General features: G+C 58.2%; 1 protein-coding gene across 2 annotated transcripts in view; it reads left to right on the forward strand.

The window, feature by feature from the left end:
* The window catches only part of ADGRD1 (adhesion G protein-coupled receptor D1), a 125,766-nt gene that overhangs the window by 39,459 nt on the left and 65,126 nt on the right, over positions 1 to 21,181 (forward strand). For both annotated transcript variants that reach the window (XM_036106521.2, XM_036106522.2), the window contains 4 exons: positions 1,805 to 1,922; positions 2,925 to 3,035; positions 4,778 to 4,853; positions 8,680 to 8,821. In XM_036106521.2, coding sequence (XP_035962414.1) covers positions 1,805 to 1,922; positions 2,925 to 3,035; positions 4,778 to 4,853; positions 8,680 to 8,821 — 447 coding nt within the window. The remainder of the gene's footprint in view (positions 1 to 1,804; positions 1,923 to 2,924; positions 3,036 to 4,777; positions 4,854 to 8,679; positions 8,822 to 21,181) is intronic.

Below are 21,181 nucleotides of genomic sequence, written 5' to 3' on the forward strand. Positions count from 1 at the left end.
TATATTGTACAAATATGCTGATGTCTGATTTAATCTGGTTGTCTTTAGCTACGTGCAGGACCATTTCCAGCGACACCGGGCGTACCAGGCAGCCTAGGCTAGGCTGTGCTGTGGTAACCAATAGACCCCTGCATTTCAGTGGCGTAGCACAGCTGAAACTTACTCCTCACTCATGCAAAGTCCAAAGTGGGTCCGAGGAGCCTTTCCTCAGTCCAGTGACTTTGGGGTCCTGGCCCTCTGTCCATTTGCTGATGATGTGGTCCCAACACGCGACGTCCAAGGTTGCCCGGCAGGGTGGAGGACTCTTAACTGCCTCCCTCAGCAGAGCCGCAACCACACTGGTGTAATATTCAAGTGCTCATTCTCCTGAACCCCTATGATGTTTAAAAAATATTTGGCAGTTTGAGGCAGAAATGCTGCTAATGAGATTGCAGTAGGGTTTATATTTGAACTTTTTATTTGAACAGTTTCAAATGGAATGAGATGGAGTGAACACTGGCAAAGGGAGGAAAAAAGGGGACCTGAATTTAAGACTGATATAGTCTTATGTAGAAACAAATTCTTTTTTAAAAGGCACAACCCTCCAGAGTCCTTGACTTCCAGGGGGAGTCTGTGTACAGGGCTGCAGCATGGGAACCCCCTGGAAAATGGCCAGTGGAGGGCCCGAGCAGACCCATTTCATCAGCATCATTTTAAAGTAACTTTTTCTGAATGCTCTGCCACAAAATATGAATAATCATGAAGCTATTCAGACTTAGGCAGGCTCTAATGTGCGTTCAAGAGAAGGTATGAATCAGCTACTGCCCAACAGAATTGCACGCCAGAGACACAGATTTCCACGTGTTTAACTATGCGCGGCTGATTGAAACAGGCCACAGGCCTCAAAGAAAATGTCTAAAATTGGCCTCAGTGTTCTATTTCCAGCTCATTAGATTCTCATGGCCCGTGCATCTATGAGAGAATGCTAAGGATGCTTAGCAAACAGATGCTTTTCAGAAAGGCGGGGAGGATGGAAGGGGCATGATGGCAGAACGCACAGCCACCACGCACCTGAGGGGCTGAGAGGCCCTGTCCCCAGTAGCCGTGTGTCTGTTGATGAGGGCCAGTCAGCCTCGTCTGAGCTGTCTGCAGAAATACGGGGTGACCAAGAGGGACCCCTGCCTTCTTGGGGGCAGCGTCCACTGGGATCCTCTCTGTGTTGGGGACTCAGAATGAGTGAAGAGGGCCCTTGGAGGGAAGGGATGCACCAGGCAGGTGGGAGGCCAGAGAGGATTTGGGGTGCTGACACCTCCAAAGCATCCCTCCCATGCATGGAGAATAGGATGAAGCTTCTGGTGTCCTTGTCCTGGAGGGGACTTGGGGGCATTTAGCCCCCTCCTCCTGAGACAGAAGGGGGCAGGGCAGGGGGCCGGTCAGAGATTTGTGGAGGTGAGTTCAGAGTGCAGCTGGGCCCAGGTCTCTGTCACCTGTGTCTAAGCACAGAAGCCTTGCAGCCAACGGCCCGGGTGACCGGGATGTCTGCGTGCTGTGAGCTCAGCCGGGTGGGTGACCTCAGCGACCACTTCCTCGCCTGTAAGAGGGCTAGTGCTGGGGGCTCTCCCCCGTTCCTTCTCATCTGCTCATCGAGAGCACAAGCCTGGCCCGCCATGGCCTCCAGAGATGCAGCGTGCTCCTCCCGTGGAGGGGTGCTGCGGGGCCAGCGCGCAGCCTGGCGGAGTGTTCCGCGGGGGGCCTCAGGTGGGCCTCAGGACACTCGCTGTGCAGGTTCTGTTGGCTCAGTGCCTTCACGTTGTGTTGTGTTCAGGACAGTACCATGGTGCTGGGCTTGATCGAGACCGTCGACACTGTCATGGGCCACATCTCTTCCAACCTGGACCCCAGCGAGCCCCAGGTCACCATCGTAGGCTCTTCCTCCATGGCAGGTACTGGTCAGCTCGGTGTGGGATGCGGCCATGGGTGCAGGCGGGGCGGCGGGAGCCTCGGGAGGGCAGCCGGCCTGTGGGGCTTGCTCTGACGGCCCCGCGCTCACCTGCACAAGCAAGCGCGTACACACTCGTGCACAGGTGCACACACAGCGGGCAAAGGTGCACACACACGTAGCAGCAAACACACATCGGCTCAGACAGACCTCTCTGCTTTTCTAAACGACATTGCCCTTAACGAAAATCACACTTCGGAGGGAGAGTGAGAGCGGGGCACGTGTGCTCAGCCGTGATGTGGACACAAAGCTACGGAAGCGTTTGATGGCGACTCGGGCCCGGACTGATCCTGTGTAGCAGTCCCCTCTGTTCGGAACAGGAGTCGGCATCAGCAGCTCCTCTGAGTGTCTGTGGAATAAAAGCTGCAGAATCAGGCTTCCGAGAGCCAGCTGGAGGCTTGGCCTGAATCTGCTTTTCCAAGATAATCGGCGCAAAGTCCCTCACGCGCTGACTTCATGGCCCCTCCATTTGAAAAGTCTTTATCTAGGGACCATTGCACTGCTGATACGCTCCTGCAAGAGCCGAACTCCAGGACAGGGGTTGAACTGACCCACGGAGATTAGTTTTAGGGGGAATTTGTCGGCTGAGATAGTGACTGATGGCTGGAAGGCCAGCATCTCTGGCACCTTCTTTCTCCTGTGTGTCATGGGTCCCCAGAGTGTGGTGAGGAGCAGCCCTGAGAGCTGACGGGCTGCCCTGAGGGAAGGAGGGGTCACCTCGGGCCACGAGGCCCACAGTGTGTGGCTGGATGGCCGTGTCAGCCATACAGCGGAAATGACGTCCTTGGACCCTTATTTTTGTAGGTCGTCATTGTCTAGAGGTAATTACACTGCCCAGGGGAGCTCGTTCTGTTAACAGAAGCAGAAGCAGATGGGGTTTGACAGCCCAGTTTCCTTTGCTGAGCAGCTTACTGACTGTGGCTTCCTGTCTTTGGCTTGTTCTCAGAGTATTCTGTGGCCAAACTCCTACCCGAGACCATGAATTCCTCCCACTACCGCTTCCCGGCCTGGGGGCAGAGCTACATCGAGGTTCCCCACAAGGCGTTCCGCAGCCAAGGTGAGTGCAGCTGCTGAACCCGCCCCAGGACCTCGGGGGCTTGGCCCTTGCAGACGTGCGGCCGGCCGTTACCTGGAGGACGCAGCGCCCTCAGGCCTGCTCGCTGTTCCCACAGGAGCGGCTCTGGGCCAGCACTTCTCAGAGGGTCCTGGCGGGCGCCTGAGATGCTCACTCAGAATGCTGATTCCAAGTGCGCCCCAGCCTCGTGAACTGGAACTGGGGAGGAGGCTGGGAATCTGCATTTTGGACAGGCTGTCGAGGTGATGCTGGTCCACTGTGAAAGACACCTGTGTCCTCCCAGATCAGCACAGTGACACGTCAGCAGAATATGAAGAGACGAGGCCATCCCCCTTCCCCCATCCAGGGTGGCGTCCAGCTAGGTGAGGGGTTTGTCTGCCCAGGGGTCTACTTCCATCTCTGGGGGCTCAGGCAGCTCTGGCCATTTTTGCTACAGTGACAGTCCCTCTAGCCCCTTGAAAAGTGAGTGCCTCCACTGCTTGTCCCTTGGGAAGTCAGGGATGGGCCTGTGGCCTTGGATTCGCAGCTCCTGACAATCCGGCCAGAGGACATGCAATTCTCAGAGACTGGGGACCAAGAGCAGCCTGGGTGGTATAGGATCATGGTGTCCCCTCCCCAGCAAGGAGTTGTCACTCGCCAGCCCTCAGGGGCCCATCTCTGCTCCCTCTATGTTCTTGTTTGCCTGCGTAAAAGGTGCCTGGAGATGTCACAGGACACCCCCCCACGTGGGGTGAACTACAGAAACGGGGGGTGTCTGGGGATGATGCTGTGATCTGCCAACTACGCACGTGATCTTTGCTCATCTCATACCAACCGGCTGCAGGATCTAGAAACCCTCCGCTTTTCACACTCGGCAGGGCTGTGGCCTCATGCTCTGCCCTGTGGCAGCAGGACTTATTGGTCACAAGGACCGACTGGTGGCTGGACTTCCCAGGCTCCAACCCTGGTTCAGCCACTTACTGGCTGTGTTACTGAACCTGCCTGCGTTACAAACTCCTCATCTGTATAATGGGGACAATATTACTACTAGACTCGTAATATTGTTTTGAGAAGAATGAGCAAAGCCCTTCTACCTGGCACACCGTGAGAGTGATACGATGCTAAATGTATTCCTGAAATTTTAACATATTCAACGAATATCCCCGAGGAACCCCAGAAGACAGCTAACCACTTCCTCCTCCAAGCGTCCTCTGCTAAGCTAAAAATGATTCCTGTTTCAAAGTTGTCATACAGCAGAGAGGTGGGACGTAGCCACAAGGCATGAAGGACACCTGCGCGATCGCCGCCACTTGTAAATCCTGCATCTGCTGCCTCGCTCACGTCTTCGCGTGGCTGCAAAGACTCCGTATGCCAACAGCAAACAGGACATACTCACCCAGAGGACGCAGAGATGGAGGCTGGCGCGGTGCCCGCTGCTGGAGCGGAGCCCTCCGCCCTCAGAAACTCTGGCGTTCCTGGCGAGTCAGGCTCTCCCCGGGAGCCGCGGCATCTGCGTGTCTCCCATCGGCTCAGAGGAGGGGCACACAGTCACTGACCATTCAAGCCACAGCTGAAGGGTCACAAAGTTCTACTCAGGCCCCTGAGAGTCCCGCCCCCACCCCCAGGAGCTGCCCCCGGGTTTTGAGCGTGAGGGCAGGCACTGCGCTCTGCTGGGCAAGCGGGTGTGGCTGGGGCTCTGCCGCTGGAAGGCTGACAGGTGTCTGTGACCCTCTTCTTTTCCGCAGCCTGGACCACCATCGTGGGCCTTCTCTACCACAGAATGCACGATTACCTGGACCACATCCAGCCAGCCAAGACCAAGTGAGTGTCTCAGGTGACACGGCAGGGAGAGGGCGGGGAGAGGGCAGCGGGCGTGTGTGCACCTGCCCGCCGGACGGCTGACCGCGGACGCCCCCCGCCCGCCCTCACAGGTCTACAGGGCCGTAGAGCACTCGCAGTGCACGCCTGGGGCTTTGCTATTAGGGCCCGGGCACAGCCCGCGGAAGGGGACGCAGGACCTCGGAGCTGGGGGCAGGGGACCACAGCCGCCCGGAGCTCCCGGTGCGTGGACGAGTGCCTGCACCGCCGAGCCTCGCCGCCGCTTGTAGAGCGGGGGACAACAGCACACCCTGCATCGGTCAGGGCTGGTTGGATGCGCGGCCGCCGGCGGACAGCGGCGAGGCCGGGGGCTCGTGGGACGGGGAAGGCTTCAGGCACGGCGGGACCCAGGGCCCGGGGAGGCCTCCCGACCTGGTCGCTCCGTCTCCCGCCTGTGCTTTCCTCTGTGCTGGCTCCTTCCCAGGCGGGCCCCTCCACGGAGGCACGGCTGGCTCCGGCGGCTCAGGACGTCCCGGCCGGGGGTCCCGAGGTCTAGTCAGGACAGCAGCCTCTTTCCCGAACGTGTGCATGGAAACTCGGGCAGGGCTGTGATTGGCCCGTTCGGGTCATTTCCCATCTGGCTCCCTCCAATCATGGTGGCCGGAGCATCCCGCTCTGTCATTGGCCAGATCCGCTCACATGGGCTCTGTGGAAACTCGGGGAAAGCTGTGATTGGCGTGCTTGGGTCATGTGCCCATCCTGGCCTCCCCCATCACGGTGGCCGGGGTGTGCTCACGTGGCCCCTGCGGCCCGAGCGCGGGGAGAGGCGGGTTCCGCGGAGGGGAGGGTCGGGAGGGCCGCCTCGGGGCACCACAGCCCGCTCTCGTGTGGGCCTGGGTCCCATCGCCCTGGGAAAGCCTGCGCTTTGGCGACGTTCCTCGTCACTAAGGGAGGCAGCGGGCACTGCTGCTGTGCGCTCTCCAGGCTCCTTCGGGGGTGGTCGGAGGAAATGCCGTCCCCTTGCCTCGGAAGGGTGCCTTCTCGGCTGCCCGGGGCTCTTCCCCGGACCCAGACCACGGACGGAGGACGGGCGCCTCCGCGGGACGGTCAGGCTGACGCCGGCGTGTCGGTGGGAGCGGGAGGCGCGTGTCCGGGGCGCGGCGAGCAGGTCCGCGGGCCAAGGGCGAGAGCGCGTGGGGCGAGCGGCGTCCTCCCGCCTCGGCCGGGGGCGGAGAGAAGGTGGCTCGCCCTTCGCCGGGCAGCTCCGGGGGCCGGCGGACCTCTCCGCGAAGGGACGGGGAGTAACTGCGCCCACGAGCCGTAGCGCCTCCGTCACGGCTGCTCAGTGTGCGGGCCGCGAAGGAACGGGCGGCTGCCAACGAGCTCTCCAGGCCCCGGCCCCCCGCCCCTGCTGGCCGCGCTCTTGGCCGGTGGGGCGCTGAGTGCCCTGCGCTGGGGAGTCCAGGGATGCGCTCGAAGCCTGGCAGCGGGGACAGTCCTCGCCGCCTCGCTGCTGTCCTCCTGCCCCAGGCGCCCGCACGGAGGACTCTCGGGAGCCTCGGACCGTGCTGCACGATCCAGACCCCGCGCTCAGCTCCTCCTGTCCCCGGGACTCGCCCAGGCAGAGCGCGCCCCTCCCGGCCCCGCCTGTTGGCATTAAGGCCCGTGGACCGCTTGCGCCGTCAGCAGCAGATGCTGCTCAGTTGGTCTCCCGAAGTCAAAACAGGACTATGTTGCCGCGATGAGGACGTATTTTTCACGTGTGGAATCTTCAGCTTCAGGGAAGTTCTAAGGGCAGCACTTAATGCAGAAGTGTCTTGTTGTCAGAATTAGCCTTGGAAAAAACCGTCCAAGTGGTGCAGCAAGCACGGCCCCGGTACTCGCTGTCTGCCCTCCTGTGCCGCAGGTGGGACCGGGGTCGGCCCGCAGCCTGGTAGCCCGCGGCGCGGGGCTGGGTGCGGGGCGCCTGGCACTCTCTGCCCAGCGGGGCCCTTGGCGGCGGTGTGAACCTGGGCGACGCCTGGCTGTCTGGCTGTGTGCTCCCGTCTAGAATAGTGGTGACGACGGACCGACGTGGGAGGCTGCCGTGAGCGTGGAGTGAGTTGACTGTTTAAACAACGCTTGGTGCTTTTAACGTGACACATAAGCACTTGCTTTCATCGCCTCATGAGATGGACGTTCTCGCCATGTTGACCGGAAGACAATTCTCAAATTGCACAGGCAGTTAGGAGGAGAGGAGTAGAATCAGCAGATAGCGCGCTGGTCTGCTCGCCTGCGCAGCGAGTCCCTTCCCTTTTAGTATCCTGCGCTGTGACCTTCATATGTGTACGGTTTTTGTAAGAATGAAAGGTGCTATGGAATTGTAATGTCCTCTCCATCCCCTTTTGGGGTGAGGTGGAGTCAGCACGAGTTTAGCACATGAAGATGGGGGGTAGGCTGGGACGGGGTCTCCACCTTCACAGCCAAGCCCTGGGTGGGCTGTTCCAAGGACCCAAGCGACCACTCCTGGGGGCAGCGTCTGAGTGTCCACGGGTCCTGGGGGGCACTTGGCCGGTCCCTGCTATACCCCCTGCACCCAGAGGGTCTCACCTGCCCCATCAGTCAGGGGCTGCTCAGCTCTTACCAATGGCTGTGCTGTGCCAGGCAAGCTCCTGGGACTGCCTTTCTCTTCGAGTGGGGCCGGGAGTCCGAGCTGGGCAGGGAGTCTGGAATCACCTGCTCCCACTGCCCCTCCGCAAGTGGAGACCTGGGCCCGGAGAGGGATCACTGCCAGCTGACAGAAGCAGGGCGGTCACTTGGTCCCTGGGTTTCCGTGTCTTGTTGACAGACTCACACGTGCTTCCGACAGATAAGTTCCCGGAGGGTTTGGCTTGGCTTACGTGTCCGCACTTGTCCTTTGTAGAGTAATGCCAACCAAACAATGCAGAAGGAACGACAGAATCGGGAAGACACCATCTTGGAGCCCTAAGTGTAGTTACTGATCAGGGCAAAGGTCATCAGTGGGTGTAGACACCACTGGGTGAGGGGTATTCGGGGGACAGAGTCACTCTTACTTTACAAAGTGAGCAGGGCACCCGAGAGTGCAGAGAGCGGGCCGGCGCCACTTCAGCCAGCTGGTCACGCTCGACATCATCAGCAGTGGGGCGTGCTGTCCTGTGTCCCCCGATGTGACACGGTGGCCTGTGGAGTAGGCCTGCCCCACATGCCTGGCCTGGAGCCCCTCGTGAGCACACAGCAGATCTACAGTGAGGGCCGCTTGGCAAACTGTGGCTGCCGCTGCTGAATGGAGTCAACAGCAGAGCACGTGGTCTGGAGGTGGGGAAGGGGGTCGTCACCTGGGGGAAACCGAGGGCCTTTCTCGTGGGAGTGAGCGCACACCAGGCAGGGGAACCTCGGGTGCTCACCGCACTACCATCTATCACACCGTCTGATAAGCAGGTAGCTTGAAGGTAGCTTGACCCAAGGTCACACAGCGGAGTGAGCAGATTGCTGAGATTCGCACCCAGTGCTCCGACCCTTCTGTTCTCCACACTCCCCGGGCCATGTCTTCTTCCACTGTTATCAGCTCTGTGAGCTCAGGCCCCCATGCCGCCCACAGTGCTGGCATCCAGCCTGGCAGGACAGGTACTGAATGACGGAATGCAGGCTTCGGAATGGCAGCGGCGGTAGATCTCCTCTGTGGGTACCGAATGAGACCAATCAAACTTCCATCCAAGGAAGATTCCAGTCTCAAAAATTTCAGCCTTAACATTAAGTTCTAAACCCAGGTTCTGGCTGCGTGCCCTTTCCCTATTCCCCTCCCGTACTGATTTTTTCATTTATTTCCAAGGATTGCTGAGGCAGCAAATTACAAAAGGCACGTGCTGTCCGCGGCCAGCTACCTGATTTCTCTGGAGGTGTCCCCGCCGCCCGTGCTCTCCCAGAACCTGTCAGGATCTCCGCTTGTCACGGTGCAGCTCAGGCACAGACTGGTGAGTGAACGCGGACTCGCCCTCACTTCCGTTCTTCGCCTGGCGTCGCGGACACTGGGGAGTCTGTGGGGCTGGAGAAGGGATCTCGGGTGGCACGGGTGGACACGGTTTTCACACGGCGGTGGGACAGGGTTGGTCGCGTGGTGCTGACATTGGGGAAAAAGGCTTTCACAGATGTGTGTGCGTGGACGTTTCTGCGGAGGGGGTGCGGCGGGCCACTCTCACTCATCCTGACTGTAGCCATTAGCACCATGCCGCGCTCAGGTCTCCGCGGGAAGCACGCTCTGGGGCTGAGGGTGGGCCATTTCTCCGCTCTTTGGAGCGGTGAGTTCTTGGTCCTGCTGGGTTGTAACTGGACCTCTGTCCACGTTTGCTTCATCGTTGTCCATGGGTAAGAATGACAAGTGTCCAGGGACACGGATATGCTCTGTCCTTTCAACGACACGCAGCTTTCTTGTGCTAGGATATGTTCCCAGATACGCAGTTGATTCAACACCTGAACGTCGTGCTTTTCAAGGCCTTTGTTTAAGAACTCACGGTGTTTTTGGTTGTTTGGAGTCATGCTGAAGACTTCGTTCCATTCCACCCCGTCCCGTCCCGTCCCATTCCACCAGCCGTGACTGAAGACCTACTGTGTGCCGGCCGCTGTTCTGGGCCCCTCTCGTCCGTCCACGTGGAAGTGTATTTTCATTCCCTCTGTCTGCATGGGCCTTTCCCACCCACCTGCACATACAGTCCTGGCCTCAGAATGCCCTTCCATCCGGCCTCTCCCTCTTTTAAAAAAATCACAAAACATGAAAACTGTTTTAAATTGTGGTAAAATATACGTAAGGTAAGATTTGCCATCTTAACCATGTGTAAGTGCACAGTCCCGTGTCACGAAGCACATTCACACCGCCGTCCGACCCCGGACTCTGCCGTCTTCCCAAACTGACGCTCTGCCCACAGCCCCCGGTGCCCACCATCTGCTCTCTGTCACCTCGAGTCTGACTGCTCTGGGGACCTCGTGTAAGGGGGATCCTCTGGTGTTTGTCCTTGTGGTTCTGGCTTATTTCCCTCGGCACCGTGTCCTCAGGGTCCATCCAGGTGGTAGCAGGTGTCAGGATTTCCTCCTTGGAAGGCTGGATAATGTCCCGTTTTCATGCACATAAGATACGCCCTTTCTGTGCCCACCTGCCCATCTGTGGACATTGGGTTGCTCCCCCTACTGTCCGTAAGGCTGTGAACGTGGGTATGTGCTCTCTCTCCCAGGCCCTGCTTTCGGTCCTTCTGGGTGTGTGCCCAGCTGCCGGGTCACAGTCCTACGGCCACACTGGGGCCCCATTCTTTTTGTACGAAAGCCACGCTTCTAGCTGCAAAAACGTTCTCAGAGTGTCCAGAGATCTCTGGCCCACCCGGCATCCTCTGTCTTCGATGTGTAGACACATTGGGCCCCATTGACACGTGTGCCCCCTCAGCCCCCACGTCCACCTCGCTGGCTCCCAGGCCTCGTTCCTCTTCGGGGGCCACCCCTGTACCTGGTGGCCCGTCCCCGCGACATCACCTCCTATAACTCCGAGTAGGGGTCCCTATAACACGACCGCATAAGTGTTCACTTCTCTGAGTTCACGGAAGTGCTGAGATGTCAGGGTCACCAAGTACTGATGTCACTGAGGACCCAAACCCACAGCGGCCCCGTGGCTTTGACATGAAGCCCCTGTTCAGACAGGTGGGGCGTGTTTCCCCCAGGCCTGTCCGTTCTCTGTGCTCCCGGTTTCTGCCCCGGTGCTGTCCTTCCCTCTGGGTCTGAGCCTTGGTGCCATCCTGGGTTCTTGTCTGTGGGCGCCACGCAGGACCCACTGTGACCTTATTGTCAGAGGGTCCCCTCCCTGGCTCAGAGCCCTCATTCTTAGTTCTGCTGGGCCAGGAGCTTCCTGGCCACTCCCCCTGCTTCATCCCCTCCACGTGCCCAGACTGACCTTCCAGAAGCTCAGACCAGATGACCCCATTCGTCTATGTAGAATCTTCCAAGCTTCCCCGAAGAAGAATCTAACCTCTGGGCCTCAGGTGCAGATCTCTGGCCGAGCTTTCCTGTCCGAGTTTCCGCGTGAACCTCTCCCTCCAGCGAAGTCAGAGCGCTGCCTCTCCATGTCAGGGCGCGCCCTCCTCCCATCCCCGACCCCTGCGAGAGCCCCTCCGTGCCCTGCCAGCGCCACGCAGGAGGCCACGCCGGAGGACTGTGCAGCCCCACCGTGTAGCCGGCCCGTAGGGTTCTTGAGTAGCTGCTCTGGGCCCATTTGGAACCACTGAGCCCTTCCTCGCGGTGCCTGGCATGGTGCAGGGCAGCGGCTAGGCACATGCCGGGTGGGTGAAAGCCGCTGAAAGTCAGCGGCCCCGAGTGAGGAGCCGTGTCCTCGAGCTGTGCTGTCGTCTGCGTGCGGTCGCGTGGTTCTTTTCATGGAGAGAATGCTTGCCCCTGGGGCAGAGGGATGAGCTCAGGGGCCGTGGAGGTTTGGTCCGGTGCGAGGTAGAGACGTTTTTAGTGCTTCTGTGTTGAGGGTATTACCCTGCGGCACGGAGAGAGCTCGAGTCAGCAATCAAGTGTATATAAATGCAGAGAAGCCTTGTTTTGAAAGACTCTGGAACCTTCGTGTGTTTGAGGTTGAGGCCAGGCAGGACGGGGAGGGCTCGGAGGCTCGGGTTCAGGGCCTGCCGTCCTGGTGTGCGGCGCCCGAAGGCCCCTCCAGAGCTGGTTCGGGATAAGAGCAGGGGGTAATGTCAGTGTCCGTGAGAGGTCTAGAGCCCGAAACCACTACAGGTAAACACGAGGGTGTGTTAGTCCTCTGATAAGCTCGTTCACTCACATGTCCAGTCGTTGGTTTGTTCCACAGATACCGGCTCTGTGACGTCGACCGAGCAGCCAGCCTCTCTGTGCCTCCAGTTTTTGAGGTGTGATAACAAACACGGGGCTGATAACACGCCCCCACAGGGCCAGTGAGCTCTTCTTGTTCTGCCCCTGGACTCCGTGCAGACACAGAGCCAGCCTTGGCCAACGTTAGCAAAGAGAGTGTTCTGGAAGGACAGCTCGTAGCTCCCGGGGTGGAGGGTGCTCAGCCCAGAGGCCCTGCACTGGTTTTGTCACTTTGCCCCATGGGGCGAGCAGGTGTGGCCCCGTGCTCTGTGTCCGTGTTCCTAGGAGGAGGAGTGAGGGGCTGTGGCAGAAGGTGGTCGGGAAGCAGGTGTCATTCCCCCAAGGGCACGCACGTGGTGCAGTGTCAGGCCGCGGGGGCTGGGTGAGCGGGCGGGAGGACCGCACGCAGCGCTAACGCCCGCGTGCACTTGACCACTGCCCCCTCCAGATGGGTAGATGTGTCTGTGCACGCTGGGGAGCGCACGGACGGAAGCGTGACAGATTCTAGGGTCGAGTGAGCAAACCTTCCAGGGTGTCTTAAAAACAAGGACGAGCGTTTATTCGAGCCCAGGTGAGGACCGCTGCCCGGGATAGCGACCTTCACAGATGAGAGAGAGCGTGGAAGGAATGTGTAACACGGGGCCGTGTGTGCTTCCATGGCGTCGGGAGTGACAAATCACAGTGACCGAGGACGTTCCAGAAAATGACACGCTCGACCTTGTGCTTTTAGCACCTGCAAGTTTGCAGGCTTCGGACAGATGGGCGCTCGGGGAGGTTTTTACTCTTATCTTCAGTTTGACGTGTTTCTCGCAGGCTGTTTGCTCACGACGCAGACGGACAGCGTGAGCTCAGGGCAGAAATGGAGCCCTGCTCTGAAGGGTCGGGGAGCCCCTCCGACCGCGGCCGCGGCGTAGCCTCCCTGGGGGCGTGGGAAATGTGGAAGGTTCGCTTTATCAGCAGCAGCCGGACTCTCCTCCGAGTGTCAGAGACGCCCCGGGCTCATGGACAGAGGCTGTTTCCCTGAGCGCAGGGCCCGGGTGCCTTTGGGAGCTGGGACCTCTAGGGCCCGCAGCTGTGAGCGTGAGAATGTGGCCCTGGGGCCCTGGGCCTCGGTCCCGTGGTTACGGTGTGGGATTCGGCTTCCTTGGGGGTATTGCTACAACCTGTGATTTTGTGAAGAAAAGCCATAAATCTGGCTTTTAAATTATATCTCTGCATTTGCATTGTTGGCAGCTAATTCACATTCGCCTTTAACCTTGTCAACTGAAATATACCTGTGGGTTCAGCCAGTGGGTTGCCACTTTATAAGGTCTATTTTTTCTTAGGTTTTTATTTGAAATGGTTTTAACTTACAGAAAAATTGCAGGAGTGTAGAGTTTCTGGGTACCATTCACCCACCTTCCCCTAACACTATTGTTTTAAAGTAATTACTGAAGCCTGGAAACGGACGGTGATGTTCCCGCACAGTAGACAGGCTTCAGATGTTCTCAGTTTACCCACTTAAGGCTCTTTTCTGTTGAGGATCTGGCTCTCGAGAACCCCTCCAGCCTGTGGTGGATCTTCAGCTTCTCTGTCTTCATGACCTGGTCACTTTGCAGAACACCCTTCAGTTTGGGACGGTCTGACATCTTCTCGGGATTAGGTTGAGGTCATGCATCTTTGACAAAGAAACCATAGAAGTGAAATCAGGCCATTCTTACTGTGTCTCATCAGCCTGTATCAGGTTCCTGCGGTGTCCGTAGAAAAGCACCACAGCCGGGGTGGCTGAGACAGTGGAGGTGTATGCTCTCCCGGTTCCGGAGGCGTGGGGTCCCAGTCCTGGTCCAGGTGCAGCATGGGGTCCTGGTCCCGGTCCAGGCGCGGCTCAGGTCCCGGTCCCCGGTGGCAGGCTGGCCCCACCCAGGCCCCCCCAGGGCTGCAGGCACCATCTTCCCGCCGCATCCTCAGGGGTCCTGCCCCGTGCGCGTCTGCGTCCCACTCTGCTCTCCGCGGGGACTCAGTCCTGTGGGACGGGCCTGCCCAGGGGGCCCCATGTCACCTGTCACCCTCTGCGCACAGTCATATCCGTGGTACGGGGGTCGGGGCTCCCCCCGTGTGGGTTTGGGGGGCAGTTCAGCCCATGACACAGGCAGTACGGGACGCCACCTGTTCTTCCTGGTGGTGGTCGCTGTCACTGCTTGGCCGAGGTGGCGGCTGCGAGGGTTGTCCCCTGCGGAGGGGAGTCTCCTGTGGAGGAGAGCACAGAGCCCCATGGCTCCTTGGTCTCATCATGTTTTCCCGTGAATTTTCTCTTCCATTGGTTACTGCCTGTGTGTTAGCACCGTACCGTTTGCCTGGAGGTGATTTTCCATTTGTTAAGTGAGTTCTGTTACAGGGACAGCCTGCTGTTTCTGTGTGCAATTACTTATTTATATCGACATGACTCACGGATACTTACTTTATTCCATAGGTTTTAATCCAGTACTATCGTTCTGTATTTTGTTGGTCAGATTATTTTGTTGACCATTCGGAGCTTTTTCCAGTTGGCTCCTGGGTCCTTTGAGATGCCACCTTATGTTCGAGTCCTTCCTTCCTTTCTGGCGTGAGAGGTATTCTAGACTCAGGCAAGCAACCGTTTCTCCAGGAAGCCCTGGGTCATTTTATCGGGGAGAGGGGCTTACAAACCAGGGTCCAGTGCTGGGTGTGCTCAGGTCTGCTGGGGTGTCCCTGCTTCTCCATCCTCTGAGCGGCCGGGGCCGGGAAGTGCGTGAACGCACGCATAAAGCAGACTCAACCCCTGTGCTTTCCACATCTATCCGTCTGCACGTGGGTTGAGATGTGAGTTTCTTCTGACAGCTATTTCCACCCTGAGACCCAGGATCAACTCGAGAGTTAGAGGCCTGGCTCTCGTTATTTTCAGTGTGTTTCCGTGTTTGTGTAAATTGTTTTACAGAGGTAGCGGGGCTGGTTTTCTCCCTTCGGAGTGGCCTTATGGTTCCTTTATGATAGAGTGAGATTTGCCAGCTCCTGTTTGTGCGACATTATGGGTGTGGCCCCATCCTGGGCCATCTCATGACTGACTTGTTGGGGGGTTTGTGGAGGTAACTCTGTACGGTCCGAAGGTGAGGTGAACACAGGCAGGAGCTCGAGGCTGTGCCCGCCCTGCTCCGTCTGCGCCCCCCGGGCTTTCGCCGCGTCCCCACCCACACCCTGCTGGTAAGCAGCCCCCTTAGCTCCTGGCTCATCCTTCTGTACTTCTTTTGTGCCAAGTGAGTAGAGCCGTATGTTTTCTCCCTGTTTCTCCGGCTCCCAGGAAGGGGAGTTAGAAGTTCTGTGGCATGTCGCAATTCCCACTTACAGGAAATCCTGAAATCAGCCAGTTCATAGACTCTTGCACTGATTCTTCCAGCTGCATAGTACTCCGCCGTGTGGCTTTACTCAGGTGGGCTTTGCTCGGCTCTCTGCTGCATACGGCGTCTGTGCCATTTCCGGGATTTTACGGTTATACCCGCTCTGTTGGTTTGTCACAGTGACCCTGTGCACCTGCCCCTTCCTTCGGGGAGCGGCACAGGCCCCTCACCAGCGGGCCCTCTCAGGCCTGCCCTTCCCTCCCTCGTGGGCCCCTGGCAGCGTTCAGGGGCCGTGGAGTGACAGACTGCCGAGGGAAGGCGAAGATGCTCTGTCTCTACAAATGAGCTAACTCCGAGAACGAACGCTTCTCACCTAATTCTGTCCCCTCCTCCTCTCCTGAGATCCGTGTGTGTGTTTAATTCACCTTTGAAGATACGACATTATGAGTTGTCAACCATAGGTAGTAAGGAACGGGTCTTACAGATTCAGTACCTCACCACGGTTTGGGGAGTGGGGAAGCCTAGAACTAGCCGCCCCCAAGGGAGAGCGCATCCCTGCCCCTTGGCGGAGAAGCTGGGCAGCAGCGGGTGCAGATGGCTCTGCTGGGCTGTGTGGGCCCGGGGCTCGGTGTCACCTGGGTCCACCAGGACGTCAGGGGGCTGTGACTTCAAGGGATGCTGCAAACTCCTGGGGCACCATTCAGGCTTCTAGATGCAAGACGCTAAGGAGAGAGTACTTGGAGAGGCATCTCTTTGTCATAGAAGACTCGGGGCAGGGGCCCCGTGACAGCTTTCGTTGGCCCTTGACATTTTCTAGCCACAGTAGCATTGGGACTGGCCCAGAAGACAGTGTGAGCGTGGAGCGGGGGCCAGTCTCCCTCAGACACTTCCTGAGCCCCCGCAGCGTCCAGTGCCCTGGGGCTGCTGGTCTGGGTCTGGTGCCGCGGGGAGCAGCAGGGCTGGGTGTTTGGTAGGAGTCTGCGTTTGTGTCTGCGTGGAGCTGGAAGGTGCTGGTTTCAAAACCAGAGAAAAAGAAAGGGTGGATTAAAATGCAGTCTCTGCTTTAATGGTTGGTTACTGTAGTTATTTTTAAAAGAGCAAGGTTTTGAGCAAAGAATCCTGTCTTGAGAGGCAGAGAGGAATTTTTATCATACCCAGAGAGGATGCTAATTGAGGCTTGTCCTCGCCAAGCATTCTCTAGGGTTTTGGGGCTTTTTCTTTTGAAGGTTGCCTTTGCATTTCTGAGGATGTTTTTGGAGGCAGGCTTTTTTGAATTAAAATGATTCGTCTGATGGGAAGCATTTCTCGAGGAGGCCTTCACCCACAGGCTGTGTGGGGTGAGCTCAGAAGAAACACGGGGTGCGCACAACTGTCTCCCCAACTGTGGGAGAGGCGTGGTGTGGAGGATGCAGCATGTTTGTTCCGACGTGGGGGCCAAGGCCTGAGGCCCAGGGTTGAGGCGCAAAGTGCAGTGTGGACTGGGAGGGCTCTCCAAGGAATGGTGGTGGCAGGCCCAGCCCAGGCCTGTCTTTGGAAGTCCCTTAGAGGACACTCGCTAAACTCCCCCTCCCCCGCCCACGGTGCTCAGTCCGTTCCCCAGCGCGATGCGGGGTGCTGTTGGTTACTCAGGATGGTCCTGCTACAGAGGACGCCTGTGAGCCCAGGCTGTGTTCCGACCCTGGGCTCTGGAGCGTGCACAGTGAGGACACGGGTGGAGGGGGCGTGCCTGGGGGGGTTGCTGTCTTGTCTCGGGGCCCCGCCATGGCCTTCCAGGGCCCTCCAGGGGGCTGACTGGTTTTGTTAGGCATTCCCTTCTGAGCCTGGCAGGAGTCTCTCCCCGCAGAGTGCTACTTTAGTGTCTGGGGGGCACGCTGGCCACCGAGAGTCAGCACACCTGTGTCTCGTCCACCAGGGCTGATCAGCACTGGGAGCAGTGTCCACAGTGGCCCCTGAGTGACACTGAGCCCTCGGGCTCTCATGTCTCCACGAGTAGGAGGCTCAGACACGCTCAGGCGCGTGGCGGAGTCTGAGCTTCGGCCTCTGGAATTTGCTTGTCTTTCGGGCACTGATCTCCCGACTCAAACAGCTCCGTCCTCTTTTGCTCCCCGTCACGTTGACGAAATCCGTCTCGCCAGGGCTCCTGCTGCAGTGCTGTGGTTCTAGGCCGTTCTGTGCGTCCCAGGTGTGCAACAGCGTCCCGCCTCTGCCGCAGCGCCCCCTCCCCAGCTGGGGCAGCGCACGTCTGCAGACGGTGCAGGAAGCGCCCGGTCCGACGCCTCGGTGCTGCGCCGCCGCCCTCCGTAGTCACCTAGCTCCGCGCCCTTGTCCACGGTCTGGCCCTTTCTGGGTTTGGACTGTGAAGGAGTCCCTTTTCTCTGCTTCTTCAGTTGTAACATCCAAACCAGATCTAAGACAAGTGCAAGCAAGTGGGTCGATTTCACCGTGGGGCACGGACCCTCCTGGCGGGCTGGGGCACGCAGCTGTCACTTCTCTAGGATTTGTTGTGAGCGAGAAAAATGCCTCGTTGTCTTTACATGGTCACTCTGTGGTGCATTAAGGACCTAGAATATTCCTACCCTGCAGACTGTGGTGGAAACCGAGGTGCCCACGTGTATTTATTTGAAAAAACACGGCATGCGCACACAGGTACACGCACACAGGCACACGTGCACACACGTGCACACACGCAGGAGCAGACACACGTGTGCGTGGCCCAGCAGCCAGCGATAGCCAGCGTTAACATTTTGATTCCTTCCTTCAGCAGACACACACGTGTGTGCTATACACACAATTCCTTGTCAGTGGGGTGTGCGCTCCATGCCGTGTTGTGCCTCCAGTTTTTCACTTAATATGTGTATGTTTCTGTGCCAAGGACTGAACACCGTAAGTCATTTTCACGGCTGCGCTACAGTCTCTTTATCGCCATTCTGTGGCTACGTGTTGTTTCATGTTTTCATTATCATAAACAACACCATGATGAGCCCTCGTGTTCCTGTTCAATTATCACTTTAGGAGAACACCCTAGAGTTGCTCCATCAAAGTCTGCACCTTGTTCTTCCACTTCGCAGTCTATCGTGGATGAACGTTTCAGGCAGATGTGTGTTTCCTCAGCTCGGAGCGAGTGGAGTTCTGGAACCGTGTTGGAGCTGGAGGTCACACTCTCCAGACCCGGCTTCTCACTTCCCACGGTTTTGAAAGTAGACGAGTTCGGGAAGTACAGCAAGCTTACAAAAATGTGCGTGCGTGAGTGTGCGGCACGGCAACTCTTCACACGGTGAACACCCCATCCGTCAGACATGGGCGGGACAAAGCGCTCCTCCAGCACCGCGTGCCTTTTGGCAACTGTGCACACGCATTTTTGTTTGGTGCCAACCTGGGAATGGAGCTGCCAGGTCCTAGAGCACGCGTGTATTCGACCTGAGTAGGTCATGCCAAGCCGGTTCCCAGCGTGGATGCTGCTTTACCCCCCACCACCGGCAGACGAGAGTCCTGGCTGCTGGCATCTGGTGTCGTCTGTCATTCTGGCTGAGCCATTTGGTAGCTCAGTGTCTCACTTTGGTTTTTCTTTGCTTTGCCCTGGTGACTGCTGAAGTTGGCTATCTTTTAGTATATTTATTGAACATCCTGATGTCCTTTTTGTCTCTCCTGTTCAAGTCTTTTGCCCATCTTCCTGTTGGGTGGTCTGCTTTTTTTTCTCTTACTGATTTTTTTAGGAGTTCTTCGCAAATGTTGGGTGGCAGTCGGTTGTTGGATATGTGAATAGTGAATATCTTTTTCACCTGGATCTGGCCTTTTTCCTCTTGGGGCGTCTCCTGATGAGCTGCAGCTCTGACCTGCATGCAGTGTGATGCACCGAGCGCCTCTTTGTTCTCCTCATGCCGTCTTTGCGAGCCTCATCCCACCCACGGTCGCAAAGGCACTCTCGCGGCTACCTAGAACTTCGTTGTTTTCTAGCCCTTCTCTGACTGTCCCTGTGTGTGCTGTGAAGCAGGGTCAGGGTCTCCCTTCTGCAGGAGGGTCAGCATCCCCTCCATAACAGGGTCACCTTGCCATAAGTCAAGTGACTGTGTCTGTGTGGCTCTGTCTCTGGACTTTGTTCCTGCATCCTGTTTATTCTGCCGCCAGGACTCGCCATCTTAACTGCCACAGCTTCCACCAGGCCCTGCCACCTGCTTGGGGCCCTGGCTCTGTTCTTCCAAGATGCCTGAGCCATTTTGGGCGAGATACCCATTTTAACATTTGATGCCCATTGCAAACTGCCCTTCAGGAGGCTGTAGTGACTCATGCTGTCCCCAGAGGGGCTTGCTGGCACCCGTCTCCCCCCATGACTGCAAACGCCGGCAGGCACAAAGTCACATAACCCTGGTGTCATTTTAATTTGCAGTTTTATTTTTTATATCATTTCCTTACTGACTTCCAAGTCCCCTCTGCCTGTGGCATCATCTACCGCCCTCGTTTCTTATTCTATTTTGGCCATGTGCAAATCTGACTGCTTCTGTTGTCAGTGTGTCCACTGTTTCTCCACAAGAAGGGTGTGCTGGTTTCCTGTTGTTGCCACAACGAGGTGAGTGGCTTCAAACAACATGGTCTTACTGTCCTGCAGGCAGAGGGTCGGGCCTCCAAGGTCAGCCTCATGGGTCTGTGCTCCTCCTGGAGGCCCCAGAGGAAAATCTGTCTCCTTGCCTCTTGCACTGCGTTCCTTCGCTTGTCCCCTTTCTGTGTCCAGAGCTGGCGGCATGGCATCTTCAAACCTCTCCTCCTGACCCCACTTCCATAGTCACGCCTGTATCTCTGAGTGACCCTCCTGCCTCCCTCTCGAAAGGACCCTGATGGATCATCCAGGATAACCTCCCCACCTCCAGCTCTTTAACTGAAGCACATCCACAAAGTCCCTTTTGCTGTGTAAAGAGCATCCTCAGATCCTGGGTGTACTTGGGGGATGCGCACTGTTTTGGATACTGCCGATCATCAGGAAGCCCTTTGCAGATCCGTGTGTCCCAGCCCTCAGGGAAGGCGGCCAGACTTCTGGGTGTGCACAGCTGCCGCTACGGGGGAGCACCGTCCCCCGGAGAGTTTCGGCAGCCAGCCCTCTTTACTCTGATGACACGGGACGTGGGGGCAGATAAGTGCTTATAGCGTGTTACGTCCCGCCTGCCGAGGCCGGGCCCCATGCGGACACTGTCCAGCTGCACGTCATGGCTGGGGCACGTGGTGTCATCCTACGTGCTGAGGAGCGAGTAGTCTGCCCACCTCTGTGGGACAGCAGAGCGCTCTCCCCGGCTTGCACGGCCACGCGTGGCTCTTGAGCAACTCGACACGCAGCGGCTGCACCCGTGGTTTAATGCTCGTCTCCAAGCCCAGCCCTCGAGTAAGCCAGAGTTTGCTGAACACAGGGCGTCTATTGCGTCAAGGGAAGCTAGCGGTCGGGTGGTTCGGGGGCAGGCGCAGCTGCCAGGTGCCTGGCGTCCGGAGCAGCATCCGAGCTGCCGCCGTCCCCCGTGACGCTCCGCACGTGGCACGGGGAGGAGCCAGGCGCGCTCATCACCTGAGCTGTTCTGTCCGCACCCGCGGGCAGCCCTGCCTGCAGTCAGCGCCCCGCTCCTCTTGGACATACATGTTTGCTGGTCCTGCTGCCTCGCGGCACGGCGATGTTGGGGCCGGGCCTCCGACGGCAGGGTCGGCGAGAACTCTCGACTGTCGTTCATTTTCTCCAGGGTCTGAGCCTGCAGGTCCCGGTGGGTGTTGTGTGGTCCGTGGAGACTGTGGAGCAGGGCTGCTCTGACCCATCTTCGAGATGACCCTCCGCACAACCTGACCCATAAACGGTCCCATCACACGCACGTTCTCTTCAGTTACACCCCTGCCCTAGCCGCTTCCAGGGTCCCACCGCTCAGCTTCACCCCTGCCTGCAGGCTGTGCTCTAACAGGCTGGGTCTTAGCAAACACCAGCCTTCCTGGGTCACCCGCCTGACACCCTGCCCTCCGGGCACAGGAGGCCAGTGGTGTAATGGGGCCCCGTTTCCTTCCGCGGCCAGTGGCCTTCACCGGCCCACCAGGCCCACCTCCACAGAACTCCGGGATTTGGGTCTCAGGATGGAGTCTGGGCGCTGACTCCCTGTCCCCACCGAGACCTCGGCTCCT

Source organism: Halichoerus grypus, chromosome 13 (assembly GCF_964656455.1).
Source record: "Halichoerus grypus chromosome 13, mHalGry1.hap1.1, whole genome shotgun sequence".
Taxonomy (NCBI): Eukaryota; Metazoa; Chordata; class Mammalia; order Carnivora; family Phocidae; genus Halichoerus; species Halichoerus grypus.